General features: G+C 43.3%; 1 protein-coding gene across 12 annotated transcripts in view; it reads right to left on the reverse strand.

Moving 5' to 3' along the window:
* The window catches only part of GRK4 (G protein-coupled receptor kinase 4), a 96,913-nt gene extending 82,488 nt beyond the window's left edge, over window positions 1-14,425 (reverse strand). For 2 of the 12 annotated variants that reach the window (XM_038533196.1, XM_038533193.1), the window contains exon 1: window positions 13,239-14,420. In XM_038533196.1, coding sequence (XP_038389124.1) covers window positions 13,239-13,302 — 64 coding nt within the window. In that variant the 5' untranslated portion in view covers window positions 13,303-14,420. Of the gene's footprint in view, window positions 1-13,238 lie in introns of all 12 variants that reach the window. The other 10 variants (XM_038533188.1, XM_038533190.1, XM_038533195.1 and 7 more) reach the window with 10 other exon arrangements.
* Between the last annotated feature and the right edge of the window lie 662 nt (window positions 14,426-15,087).

Below are 15,087 nucleotides of genomic sequence, written 5' to 3' on the forward strand. Positions count from 1 at the left end.
GCCCGATGTGAAACTCAATCCTGGAACTCCCGGGGATGATGCCCTGAGGCGAAGGCAGACGTTCACCCGCTAATCCACCCAGGTGTACCAAAGTCTATTTTTATCAACACTTCCTGAGAAAGGCTATTACCATGCAAAAGAAGTAGGGTGTACAATCTTCAAGTATGGTCTGCTAACTACATAGATCTGCTCTTATTTAAAACCCAGTACAAGGCAGCCCAGGTGGCTCAGCGGTTTAGTGCCTAACTTCAGGCCAGGGCGTGATCCTGGGGTCCCGAATCAGGCTCCCTGCATGGAGCCTGCTTCTCCTTCTGCCTCTGCCTCTGCCTCTCTCTCTCTCTCTGTGTCTCTCATGAATAAATAAATAAAATCTTAAAAAACAGAACCCAGTACATTGTTTTCACTATTCCCATTTAACCACGTCAATGAAAACTTTGCTCTGGTAACTTCTGTCCAGGAGAAATATAGCTACAACAGAAACTCTGCTCTTTTATGCCCTGTTTTGCTTCCATACTCTTTATTGCATTGTCCATATGGGCTTTACTTACATACAAGTCTATTCATCTTGTCTTGCTCACTGACAGCACCTTTCCCTCATATCTCCAAAGAATAATCTTTTCCCAAGCATTTCTCTAAAATGCCTGGGAAGAGGAAGAAAGGGATTAGCAAAGACACTGCCTCAGTGCTCCTGATGCAGAAGTGCCAGCAAGGTGGACAGACCTCTCCAAATGAAGGTCACAGACCAGAGCAGCAGGTGCTGCAGAGCTTTGGCCAGGACACACGGTTTGGTTTGGCCCCTGGCCCCCAAGCCAGAGCACAGGGCAATGACAGGTCACTTCCCAGATCCACAGACTGTGTGAGAAAGCAGCATACCTACCAGGCTGTGTGCATGAGAAAGGCTGATCACAGGGTATCTACCCAGTGACTAAATCAGAGCAAAACTGTGACAGAAATGGAGCTACCATCTCCTATCTCATTTTCTTAGAGAAGTTCCCTAATTCAGACTTCTCCTGAGTCATATTGGCTCACCAATTCATACGAGCTTAGGTTAATGAAATGTTAGCGTACTTAGTTTACCTTAAAGTCTTCAGGAGAAAAATAGTGTTTAAGTAAAACACTGCATTACTTCAGTCCAGCACATCCTGCCAGGTTATCCTTGTCCTTAACCTTCCTTGTCTTTGACCTATTGTGCAGCTTTCTGTAAACTGTGGATGACAGGCAGACATGTGAGCTGTTTTGTCTAGTAGTTTCAATGGACTTCTCTTCCCTCTGTACAAAAATCAGTTTGCCTGGATTTGTAATTCAGTTCCTTTACTCATATAAATGTGAGCCTTTGACTTTATTTGAACTGATTGATTAGAACATTTGCAGGGTTCTCTATGTGAGTAAAACAAAACACATATTCATTTTAATGTGATCTGTATGAGCACAATTTTACCTTTCTTTTTTTTTTAATTTTTTAAAAAATTTTATGATAGGCACACAGTGAGAGAGAGAGGCAGAGACATAGACAGAGGGAGAAGCAGGCTCCATGCACCGGGAGCCCAACGTGGGATTCGATCCTGGGTCTCCAGGATCGCGCCCTGGGCCAAAGGCAGGCGCTAAACCGCTGCACCACCCAGGGATCCCCAATTTTACCTTTCTTTGGCAATTATCTTTAAGATGCCTTATTCCTAATCAAGCTCTACCCATGTCTCCTCTTTCATTTCTGATATTAGTAATTGGTGTCTTCTTTTTTTCTTAATGTGGCTAGGACTTACAGATTTTATTAACCTTCTCAAAGAATCAGATTTTTATTTTGCTGATTTCCTGTCTTTGGTTTCACAGATTTCTACTCTAAAATTTTATTATTGAGGAGACTCGGTGGCTCAGTCGGTTAAGTGTCTGCCTTCAGCTTAGGTCATGATTCCAGGATCCTGGGATGGAGCAACATGTCAGGCTCCCTGCTCAGTGGGAAGTCTGCTTCTCCCTCTCCCTCTGCCTCTCCCCCTACTGGTGCTCTCTCTTTCAAATAAATAAATATCTTTTAAAATTAAAATTATATCTATTATTACTTTTCTTCTGCTTACTTTGGACTTGATTTGCTCTTCTTCCTCTGGTCTCCTAAGGCGGAAGGTTAGATGGTCAATTTTAGATCTTCTGTTTTAATAAATGCATCTAAAGCTATAAATCTCCCTCAAGCACTGCTTTTGCGACATCTCACAAATTCTGATGTTTTACTCTTATTTTCATTTAGTTCAGAGTATTTTTTAGTTTCTCCTGAGATATTTCTGGCCCCTGTGTTATTTAGAAGTGTGCTGTTTAGGGGCACCTGGGTGGTTTAGTCAGTTAAGCATGGAGTATGTTTAATCTCCAAGTATTTGGGGGATTTTCCAGCTGTCTGTTATGATTTCTAGTTTAATTCCACTGTGGTCTGAGAGCAGATTTATTCTAGTCTTTTAAATTTGTCGCAATGTGTTTTATGGTCCAGAATGTGGACTATCTTAGAGGATGTTCCATGTGACCTTGAGAAGAATGTGTAGTGTATTCATCAATTTCTCCTTGAAGTTCTATTAGGTTTTGCCTCACATATTCTGACTACATGTTGTTAGGCATATACACATTAAGGATGCTATATCTTTTTGGAGAATTGACCCTTTTGTTGTTATACAATGCCCCTCTTTATCCTTGATAACTTTCTTTGCTCTGAAATTTAAACTATTTTGAATTAACATAGATATTCCTTCTGCCTTTGATTAGTGGTAGCATGGAATACTTTTCTCTATCCCTTTATTTTTAATCCATGTTTTTTTTTATACTTAAAGTGGGTTTTCTATAGGCAACATGTAGTTGGGTCTTATTTTTCTATCCACTCTGACAATCTCTGTCTTCTGATTGGTGCACCATTGATGTTTAAAGTGATCACTGATATATAATACAGGTATACCTCGGAGACATTGTGGGTTTAGTTCCAGACCACTGCAATAAAGCAAGTATCACAATAAAGCAATACAAATGAAATTTTTGGCTTCTTAAAGAGTGCATATAAAAATTACATTTATACTATGCTTTACTCTGTTAACCATGCAATGGCATTATGCCTAAAAAACAATGTATATACCTTAATTTTAAAATACTTTATTGCTAAAAATGCTAACCATCATCTGCACTTTCAGTAAGTCATAATCACTGATCACACAGCACCAAAACAAATAAAACATTATACTTTAAAAGTTTGAAATAAGAATTACCAAAATGTGACAAAGACATAAAGAGAAAAAATACTGTTGGGAAAATGGCATCAAAAGACTTGACACAGGGTTGCCACAAACTTCAATTTGTAAAAAATACAGTATCTATAAAACAAGGTATGTCTGAGGTTGGATTAATTATCTACCATATTTTTACTACTATTTGTTGCTCTTGTCTTGTTTTTATTGTTGTCTTCCATGCTTATTTTTTTTTAAGATTTTATTTATTTATTCATAGAAACACAGAGAGAGAATGAGAGGCAGAGACACAGGCAGAGGGAGAAGCAGGCTCCATGCAGGGAACCCGACGTGGGACTTGATCCAGGGTCTCCAGTATCACGCCCTGGGCTGCAGGCGGCGCTAAACCGCTGCGCCACCGGGGCTGCCCTCTTCCATGCTTATTTTTGCCTTTTGTGGCTTTGATCATCTTATGGGATTCTATTTTCACATCTTTCTTTTGTTTAAGATTTTATTTATTTATTCATGAGATACACAGAGAGAGGCAGAGACATAGGCAGAGGGAGAAGCAGGCTCCCTGTGGGCAGCCCAGTGTGGGACTTGATCCCAGAACTCCAGGATCACACCATGTGGTGAAGGCAGTCACTCAACCACTCAGCCACCTAGGCGTCCCTTTCCACATCTTTCTTAGCACATCAACTATATTTCTTTTTAAACTGTTTTAGTGATGCCCTAGAGTTAGCAACATACATTTACAACTAATCCAAGTCCCCTTTCAAATAACATTATACCACTTCACAGGTAGTACGAATACCTTATAAATAACAAAATATTCCTAATTTCCCCTCCTACTCCTTGTATCATTGCTGTCATTCATTTCACTTACACATAGCGTTATCTTTTATTTTATTTTATTTTATTTTATTTATGATAGTCACAGAGAGAGAGAGAGAGAGAGAGAGAGAGAGGGGCAGAGACACAGGCAGAGGGAGAAGCAGGCTCCATGCACCGGGAGCCTGACGTGGGATTCGATCCCGGGTCTCCAGGATCACGCCCTGGGCCAAAGGCAGGCGCCAAACCGCTGCGCCACCCAGGGATCCCAAGTGTTATCTTTTATATATATATTTATGTGTGTGTGTGTGTGTGTGTGTATGTGTTACCTGTTATCTGACGGCTCTTAGGTTAAAAATAAGAAAAACAGGTCTTCCTTTTACCTTCATCTATTCATTCTCCAATGCTCTTCCTTTCTTTATGTAGATCCAAGTTCCTGAATATATAATTTTTCTTTCTCTCTAAACAACTCATTTTAACATTTCTTGCAAGGCAGGTCTACTGGCAATAAATTCCCTCAGTTTTTGTCTGATAAAGTCTTCATTTCTCCTCACTTTTGGAGGATAATTTCACAGGGTACAGAATTCTGGCTTGGTGGGTTTTTCTCCCAATACTTTAAATGTTTCACACTCCTGTCTTCTTCATTGCATGGGTTCTATAAAGAAATCAGATATAATCCGTATCTTTGGTCCTGTATTGGTAAAGTGTTTTTTTATCTATGGCTCCTTTCAAGAGTTTTTCTTTGATTTCCTGAAGGTTAAAGATGATATTCCTAAGTGTCATTCTTTTCTAAGATTTTGAGAAAGAGAGAGAGTGCACACAAATGAGGGAGGGGCAGAGGAAGAGGGAGACACAGGCTCCCCACAGAGCAGGGAGCCAGATTTGAGTCTGGATCCCAGGACCCTGGGATCATGACCTGAGCTAAAGGCAGATGCTTTACCAACTGAGCCACCCAGGCACCTGTCTTAGGCATCATTCTTTTGGCATTTATCCTGTTTCATGTTTTCTAAGCTTCATGGATCTGTGGGTTGGTATCTGGCATTAATTTGAGGAAAGTCTCAGTCATTACTACTTCAAATATCTCATCTGTTCCTTTCTTTCTCTCTGCTCCTCCTGGCTTTCCCATTATGCATATGTTCTGCCTTTTACAGCTGTGCCAGTTTTTGGATATTTTATTGTGATTTTTTTTTTTTTAGTCTTTTTTCTCTTTGCTTTTCAGTTTTAGAAATCTCCAGTCATATCCTCAAGCTCAGAGATTCTTTCCTCAGTCCTGACCAGTCAGTTAATGAAGTCATCAAAGGGAGTTTTCATTTATTATTGTTTTGGTTCTTACCTCTAGCGTTTTTCTTTGTTAGAATTACCATCTTAAAAAAAAAAAATTACCATCTTTCTGCTTACATTATCCGTTTTTTGCCTGTTGTCTACTTTTCCCATTAAAGCCCTTATGATATCAATCACAGTCTTTAAAAATTCCTGGTCTAATAATTCGAACATTCCTCCTTTTACTCTGCTTGGTCTGGGAGGCTATGACAAGGGTTTGGAGGAGAGGGCTGACACCTTGACTTAAGTTTTAATAGGATCATTATGGCTGGTATATTGAGGACAGACTGTAGGGTCAGAGAGGCAGAAGCTGAGGCCAAGTAGCAGCCAACTGTGATCTTCCAGGTGAGATAGGTTGATGGCTTGAGCCATGCTGAAAGCAGCTGTAGCAGTGAGAGGTCAGATTCTTTGCATTTTGAAGGGAGATCTAAAAAAATATTTGTCCAGGGACTGGATGTGGGGTATAACGAATTAAAAATCAACTGCAAGATTTTCAGCCTGAGTATAAACTGAGGTGCAGAAGGAAAAAAAAATGGGGCAGGGTGGGCATTAAGAGTTTTGACTGTGTGTGCGTGTTTGTGTACATGCCAATGAGGTTTTTAAGTAGCAATGTCTGGTGGGCAAGTAGAGAACAAGCTGCAGTTCAATGGAAAGTTTCAGTCTGTAGATCTCAATTTGAGGGACAGTAGCTTCCTTCAAACCATGTTACTGAAGAAGAAGATCACAAGGAGTGAGACTCTATGGAATGAGCCTTGGGAGCATTTCAATATGAAGAGATCTAGTGAATGAGAGGCAACCAGTCAAGCAGCCTGAGAGGGTAAGAATTGAAATAGCAGAAAACCATGAAGGGTGGTGGTCTAGAAGGACGTACTGACTGAGGAGATCCCTATGATGAGCTATGTAATGTGCAGCCCACAAGTGTAATAGGATGAGAATCAAGAACTGACCCTGATGATCTTGACAAGGGTGGTCTTAGTGGACTGGTAGATGTGAGAGCTTGGAACCCAGCACATAACTCACTCAAAACTTATGTTTAAAGAGTAGGTGACATACATGCAATAGTGCATACACCATGTACCTCCAAACACAGGGCCTCATGCACATTTCACTAAACACAGCAGTGCACACACATATACCATATATCACTACAAAAGACCCCCTTTTCCCTAGACAAGGCTCTTTGGCTTGGTCTTTAGAAGAATGCAACAAGGTAAAGGGGAGAGAAGAATGGGGTCCTCTCCGTGGGTTTCTCTATCACCTCAGACTGCTATAATGAAATACCATAGTCTGGGTGACTTAAACAACACACATTTATTTCTCAGAGTTCTGGAAGCTGGAAATTCCTATATTAAGGTACCAGCAGACTGGTGACTGGTGAGGGCCCTTCCTGGTTTGTAGATGGCTATCTTCTCACTATGTCCTCACAGGCCTTTCCTTGCTACATACAATTGAACGGAGAGATCTCACATCTCTCCTTTTTCTAAGGATGTTAATTCCATCAAGAGGGCCCCCCTTATGACCTAATGTAACCATAATTACCTTCCAAAGGCCCTACTTCCAAATACCATCACACTATGAATTAGAGCTACAATAATTAAATTGGGAGAGGACACATTCACTTCATAGCAGCAGTCTTGGGGCACACATGCTGATGAACTGAAGCAGCCATCCCACCCCTCAAGCAGCTCTTCTTGATTCCAAAAGTCTCTACTGACAAGTCATAGCAAAGTCTAGCACCAATTTTCTGAGATGTCCCATCCAGGTACAGTCAGACTCAAGATGAGTTGGGTGGCATTCACTATACCATGTCAAGACAGGAAGACCAGTGGGGAAGAAACAAAGCAAGAAAAGAAAGAACATCTACATTAAGTTATGCGATCATGGCTTATATCAACCGTGGTTGGCATGACCCAAGCTATTTACACAGAAGACCTTCCACAGATCCTAAAACCTGAGTGGGGCAAAAACAAGAGGTACAGTCCACGAGGGCAGAATATTGTGTCCCCAAAAGTAGACAGTGATGTGAGGCCACAGCATTTGAAGGCAACAGTCCCACATCTAGAAAGCTAATTTTATGCCAGAAGCTAAAAACAAAGTATCAACCCATTTCCATTAAAATTGATAAACCAAGGAAGTCTCAACAGACAGCATTACATGATTAGTTAGAGCATGGGTCTCAGACCAGACAACTGGGCTGAATCCTGACATTCCCATTTCCTGGTGATATAACCTTGAGCAAGTCACTTTTCTTTCCCTCATCTGTGACAGGGGATAATACCTGCCCCAAGAGGTCAGGAGGACACTACCAGTTCAGCAGCCTTGTCGACTTTGCAAATCTAGTGCACAGAAATGCTCACAAAAAAAGATCTAGGATTACCATGCAAATGCTCAAGCACAATATCTCTGCCAGGAAGTGAGATAAATAGCACAGGAGTAAGGGGGCAGCAAAGGGAGTGCTGCCATGTGTTCTTTGAACTAGGAACTCTCAATTTGGTAAAAACAGATAGTTTTCATTCTAAAAGGTAAACACACGTGCCTGGCCTTTTGCTAACATCCTAACTAGTTATGGTTGACCCTGCTATCTTTGCTAGTGATGAACATGTAAATATTGAGAGGGGAACTATAGGTTGCATTACAGATATAATTAAGCATTTTAATACTGATTTAATAAAAACAAAAATATCAAATTCAAAATGAAATAAAAAGCACTCACCACTGACAATCTAAAGTTGAAGAAAATCTCAGTTTTTGTTCCCTATTTCCAGATGACTAGTCAAAAAAGACAGTTTAGTTTGAAACCTTAATTTCTGGTTATCATTGGTATTGAGAGAATTCCTGAGGTGTGCTCTTTTGTCCTCAGTCATCGGTTGGCATTCATAGAGCATATACTGGGTGCTAGCACAGTGCTAGATGCTGGTGACACAGAAGGGGAGGCCCAGAGCTGCCTTGAGTCAGCCCAGTGCAGTAACAGTTCATCCTGGGCACAACAGGGGCACAAAGGATGGAATGAGCAAGCCTCCTGCGGGAGTGTTGAAGTTCCCAGGAAAGGCATTTGGGCTGGAACACAGTGGAGGAGGAACAAAACTTCGCCAGGCAGGAAGGCATGAAGGGGTATAATACACTCAGCCACAGATGGACAAGGAGAGCAGAGCTAGGTCACTGAGGTCAGGTAGGAGCCTGTGGGGGTCCTGGAATGGAGGTCTAGATCCAAATTTTAAAAAGATTAAGGGAACATATCTGTGCTTTTTAGTGTTTTAGCAGCACTGGGATGCTAAAGGTGAAGAAAGTCTGGAAACAGACCAGCTAGGAAATTCTTGCCTTCAGTCAAGTCAAGAGGACCCTGGGGCAGGGCTACTGGGGAAGGACAGACATGAATGGATGTGAGAAATAACAAAGCTTAAGGATAAATGAGGTTCAAAGACCTATCACACATGAGAATTCAGGAAGAGGAAAGCTATACTTTTGGGAAATCTAATAATGAGAATAGACTAGAGACAAAGAACGAGGTTCAAATTAGCATAACTGCATGTTGAAGTGCCAGCTCTTCATCCAGACACTAGACACTAGACATAACAACAAAATCTACAACCACAACTATTAACCTTTACTGAGTACTTTCTGAGCACCAACCACCGTGACACGTTATCCTACACAATCTTTTTTTTTATTTTTTATTTTTTTAAAGATTTTATTTATTTATTCATGAGAATACAGAGAGGAGAGAGAGAAGCAGAGACACAGGCAGAGGGAGAAGCAGGCTCCACACAGGGAGCCCGACGTGGGACTCGATCCCGGGTCTCCAGGATCACACCCTGGGCTGAAGGCGGCGCTAAACCGCGGAGCCACCCGCACTGCCCTATTTTTTTATTTTTTATTGGTGTTCAATTTGCCAACATATAGAATAACACCCAGTGCTCATCCCGTCAAGTGCCCACCTCAGTGCCCGTCACCCAGGCACCCCCACCCCCCACCCACCTCCCCTTCCACCACCCCTAGTTTGTTTCCCAGAGTTAGGAGTCTTTCATGTTCTGTCTCCCTTTCTGATATTTCCCACTCATTTTTCCTCCTTTCCTCTTTATTCCCTTTCACCATTTTTTATATTCCCCAAATGAATGAGACCATATAATGTTTGTCCTTCTCCGATTGACTTATTTCACTCAGCATAATACCCTCCAGTTCCATCCACGTTGAAGCAAACGGTGGGTATTCGTCATTTCTAATGGCTGAGGAATATTCCATTGTATACATAAACCACTCATCTTTATCCACTCATCTTTCGATGGACACCAAGGCTCCTTCCACAGTTTGGCTATTGTGGACATTGCTGCTAGAAACATCGGGGTGCAGGAGTCCCGGCGTTTCATTGCATCTGTATCTTTGGGCTAAATCCCTAGCAGTGCAATTGCTGAGTCGTAGGGCAGTTCTATTTTTAACTCTTTGAGGAACCTCCACACAGTTTTCCAGAGTGGCTGCACCAGTTCACATTCCCACCAACAGTGCAGGAGGGTTACCCTTTCTCCACATCCTCTCCAACATTTGTGGTTTCCTGCTTTGTTAATTCTCCCCATTCTCACCGGTGTGAGGTGGTATTTCATTGTGGTTTTGATTTGTATTTCCCTGATGGCAAGTGATGCGGAGCATTTTCTCATATGCTTGTTGGCCATGTCTATGTCTTCCTCTGTGAGATTTCTGTTCATGTCTTTTGCCCATTTCGTGATTGGATTGTTTCTTTGCTATTGAGTTTAATAAGTTCTTTATAGATCTTGGATACTAGCCCTTTATCTGATACGCCATTTGCAAATATCTTCTCCCTTTCTGTAGGTTGTCTTTGAGTTTTGTTGACGGTATCTTTTGCTGTGCAAAAGCTTCTTATCTTGATGAAGTCCCAATAATTCATTTTTGCTTTTGTTTCTCTTGCCTTCATGGATGAATCTTGCAAGAAGTTACTGTGGCCAAGTTCAAAAAGGGTGTTGCCTGTGTTCTCCTCTAGGATTTTGATGGAATCTTGTCTCACATTAAGATCTTTCATCCATTTTGAGTTTATCTGTATGTATGGTGCAAGAGAGTGGTCTAGTTTCATTCTTCCGCATGTGGATGTCCAATTCTCCCAGCACCATTTACTGAAGAAACTGTATTTTTTCCAGTGGATAGTCTTTCCTCCTTTGTCGAATATTAGTTGACCATAAAGCTGAGGGCCCACTTCTGGATTCTCTCTTCTGTTCCATTGATCTATGTGTCTGTTTTTGTGCCAGTACCACACTGTCTTGATGACCACAGTTTTGTAGTACAACCTGAAATCTGGCATTGTGATGCCCCCAGCTATGGTTTTCTTTTTTAAAATTCCCCTGGCTATTCGGGGTCTTTTCTGATTCCACACAAATCTTAAAATAATTTGTTCCAACTCTCTGAAGAAAGTCCATGGTATTTTGATAGGGATTGCATTAAACGTATAAATTGTCCTGGGTAACATTGACATTTTCACAATATTAATTCTTCCAATCCATGAGCATGGAATATTTTTCCATCTCTTTGTGTCTTCCTCAATTTCTTTCAGAAGTGTTCTATAGTTTTTAGGGTATAGATCCTTTACCTCTTTGGTATTAACTTTTTTCCTAGGTATCTTATACTTTTGGGTGCAATTGTAAATGGGATTGACTCCTTAATTCCTCTTTCTTCAGTCTCATTGTTTCGTGTATGGAAATGTCACTGACTTCTGGGCATTGACTTTGTATCCTGCCACACTGCCAAATTGCTGTATGAGTTCTAGCAATCTTGGGGTGGAGTCTTTTGGGTGTTCTATGTAGAGTATCATGTCATCGGCGAAGAGGGAGAGTTTGACTTCTTTGCCAATTTGAATGCCTTTTATTTCTTTTTGTTGTCTGATTACTGAGGCTAGGACTTCTAGTACTATGTTGAATAGCAGTGGTGAGAATGGACATCCCTGTCTTGTTCCTGATCTTAGGGGAAAGGCTCCCAGTGCTTCCCCATTGAGAATGATATTTGCTGCTACACAGTCTTCTTAACACTGAAGCAGAATTATTATCAGTCTGGTGCTATAGGTTAGAAGGAGGGATAGGACTAGCTGGGATAACACTCATAAAGAATTTAGCGTGCTGCTTGGACAGAACAAACCCGCACTGATGTTAGCTATCCTTATCAACAAGTAGGCTCTATGGCACACTTGGAACGTGCTTTATTTCCTCCAAATGGAGCCAATCCTTTTTGTTTTCCATATGAATTTCATCTTCTCTTTCTTATATTTAGTAAAGTAACAAATCATCCCCTTAATCTCCAATTGTTTACCAAGTACCAATTAAATGGCTAGCCAGCACTGAAAGAAATAAAAAATAAAGGTAAATCTATGCCCTGCCCACACAGACTAAAATTTGGCTGGAGAAAGAATCACTGACTATGCTGACCTCACTTCTGAATCCCAAGTTCCAAATTCCCCAAGGGCAGAGAGTGCCACCAAGCTGGAAGAATTAAAGCAAGCTACAAAGAAAATGAAGGTAAACCGGATTCTGAAGGATGGAAAGAAATGAACAAGAAGAAAGCAAGGACGGCCAGCCACACGGAAGATTGGAATAGCAAGCATACAAGAACATGTCCAAATGAACACGAAAGTTGTTGATTGTTTTACAATAAAAATACATTAAGTAGGTCTTGGGTGTGGGATCAAAATAAGTGCAATGAAGGAAACAAAAATATTAGCTACTATACTTTCTAAATCAAAGGACTTATACATCTAGAAACCCTTTACAATCAAAATCCTGGAGAGGAAGTCACAGCGAGACAGCTCATGAAAATGACACCAGGTGTATTAACTATGCATCAGATGCTAAACAACTGCTAAATAATGCTATCATCTGAAATCAGAACAGAATACGACATATAAGACCAAAATCCACACTAAATGTACATACCTTTTATTCCTCCCTCTGCATTTATGCTGTCAATTTCTCCAACAGAGAAAATGGGGCGAGTCTCCTCAGAAGTATGATGTGAAACAATTTAAAGTTAACATTTAAAGCCATAAGGTCACAAAATGCTTAACAAATGTATAACACAGGGGGAAAAAATCCTAAATGTTAAAAAAAAAAAAAGCAGTGATTTTGTGTTTGATGAACAGTATGACCATTATTTTCTACTTCCTTACAGTGTGCCTGGCAGAGTGACAACTTTTTCAATGCGGAATTATCTGCCAACATTTCTGAAAAGGAGGAACAAATTTAAACACCTTCTGTTTGAGAACAACAGAGAAATTGATTTTATTTGAAATAAATCTAGAAAATGACTGGATTCATTCATAATGTTAAACCAACAGTGAAGGCCAACATATAACTGCTGTGTTATATACGCTTCTTTCAAATGTTAATTTTTTTAATACCTGAGCCAGAGAAACTAAATAAGGAACTAGCAATGAACAGACACGTTCAAGAAGACACTCCCTAGGGGATCCCACTTGAGCTTCTAAAGCAAATAAACTGTCGACTTGAGAGAACAGCCCTAAGTTATAACCAACACTCAGCATATATTCATCTTTCTGATATTTCATATTCAACTTCTCTAAGCATTCATCACAAGGACATGACTCTTTGAAAACAGGAGTAAACATTCTCTGTTGGCAAAAGGCAGAACTAACAATTACACTACTACGAGTTAATACTTCAGGGAACAAAAATTAAAACTCTTTTGGAAGCAGGCTTTCAAAAGGCTTTTTGGCAGAAAATACTAGTTTTATGATTTTTTTTTTTTTTTTTTAGATTTTAAGTAATCTCTATATCCCAGGTGGAACTTGAACTCACAACTCTGAGACCAAGAGTCACAGGCTCTTGTGACTGAGCCAGGTGGCCGCCCCTGGTTTTATGTATTTAGCACTTAGCTAGCACTTATATTTACCTCTTTGTCTCATCTCTAAAGCACTGTATGGAAGTGTGCTTGACACAAGTCTGTTTTCATACATCACACCCAAAGATGATGGTACAGTGGAAAAGAAGACCAGTTGAGCAATGGGTCAGATGGGTTTTCCACGGAGGATAACAATTCACCTCTGTGACCAATCTGGAGTCAAAGTGAGAAACACCAGACACAATGAAATGCTCCAATGAAACACACTGATCTGAGCTCACCCCATTGCCTTAACAGAAAAATAAGACCCCATTCTCTTTCTGCCCTTCCTTGGTCTTCTATTCAAGATAACCCAGGTTAGCACACAAAAATATTGAGATGAGGGCTCTATTCTCAATTCTTAAACTAAGAGACATTTTACAAAATAAATCTGGATCCTTCCATTTAAACCCCAACCTGGGTATCTAATTCTCTGCACCAGTCAGAGAATGTTTTGTGGAGAATTCCTGTTCAATGTTGGACTCAAGGTCTCCAGTGAGTTGAGGAACCAGGCACTTTCTCATCCAATCTTTCCTTCTGAAAGACACTTAGGACACAAATGGTAAGGGGGGTGGATTAAGAAGAAAACAAAGCCCAAAGACCTGAGAGAACTGTATTCCAGGTGACCTTCTCCCACACAGCCTTATTCACTATTCCAATCACAAGAGGAATTAACTGATGCTTCCCAACAGCACCCCAAGTCACCAGGAGCACCCCTCCACGGCCATGTGGGCCCAGGACAGAACCCCAGCCCTGGGGACATGGTGCACAAAACGCACCTTGCACATGCTCTTCAGCACAGAGTTCTGGCCATTGTGCACCTGCAGGCCACATTTATCGCGCTTGCAGCTCCTGCTCCAGCACCGACTCCGCAGGAGCCCAGGGGCTGAAGAACCGCAGGCGGGCAGCTCTGTCGCCTGCTCCCCCGACTCTTGGGCTACAGAGGACTCGAGCAGCCAGCCATCTGCGCGGAAGGCGTCGTGGTAACACCCACTCTACGCACCCTAAAGCTTCAGGTCAGACCTCAAAACCAAGAAGGCGCGCTGCAATACCAGTCCACACACACTAAGGGCAGGCCCCCGCTCAGGGCACGCACAGGCTTCTGCTCGTCGTCCCTTCTGGCCTCTTCGCTCCGTGGCCTGGCTCCCTCGCCCTCGGGTTAGGGCCCTGCCCCGGGCGCCCGCACCACCACCGGACGCTGCGCGGAGGCTCAGACCAAGGAGCGGGGCCGCAGACTAGCCTAACTCGGGTCTGGAGGTGCCGAGAGGGGTGCGGGGCAGCGGACGGGGCTCCGGGAGGGTGCGGGTGGGCGGGGGGCCGGGCGCCCGCCGTGCACCCACCTTGGCGCGCTTTCAGCAGCAGCGTGTTGGCCACGAGGTTCTCCAGCTCCACGGCCCGCCGCCGCCGCCGCCGCCGCCGCCGCCGGGGTCCGCGGGCCCGAGGAGGCGGGGAGGGGGCGGGGGGCGCCGCCGCCTCGGCGCATGGCCCGCAGGACGCCACCCGGCCGGGCGACCCCTCGAGGGGCCCGAGGGAGCTGCGCCGCCGCCGCCGCCGCCGCCGCCGCCGCCGCCGCCGCCGCCGCGGCCACCGCCACGGCCACAGCCACCAGCTGCCGCGCCGCCTCCGGGCCAGCCTGCGGCGCCGCCGCTCTCTCTGCCGCTGTCGCCGCCGGCGCCGGCCGGGGGAGCCCTCGTCGTCCTCGCGTCCCGGGCCTCCGGCGGGGGCGGGGGTGAGGTTGGGGCCAGGGGAGCTGGCGGCGCCGCCGCCGGGGAACTCCGCGCTCACCGCCGCCTCGCCGGGGCCCGGGCTCTCGGCCCCATCGCTCGCGCCTGGCGCGGGCAACTCTCCCCTCAGGGCCCGG

The sequence above is a fragment of the Canis lupus genome, chromosome 3 (genome assembly GCF_011100685.1).
Source record: "Canis lupus familiaris isolate Mischka breed German Shepherd chromosome 3, alternate assembly UU_Cfam_GSD_1.0, whole genome shotgun sequence".
NCBI classification, from domain to species: domain Eukaryota; kingdom Metazoa; phylum Chordata; class Mammalia; order Carnivora; family Canidae; genus Canis; species Canis lupus.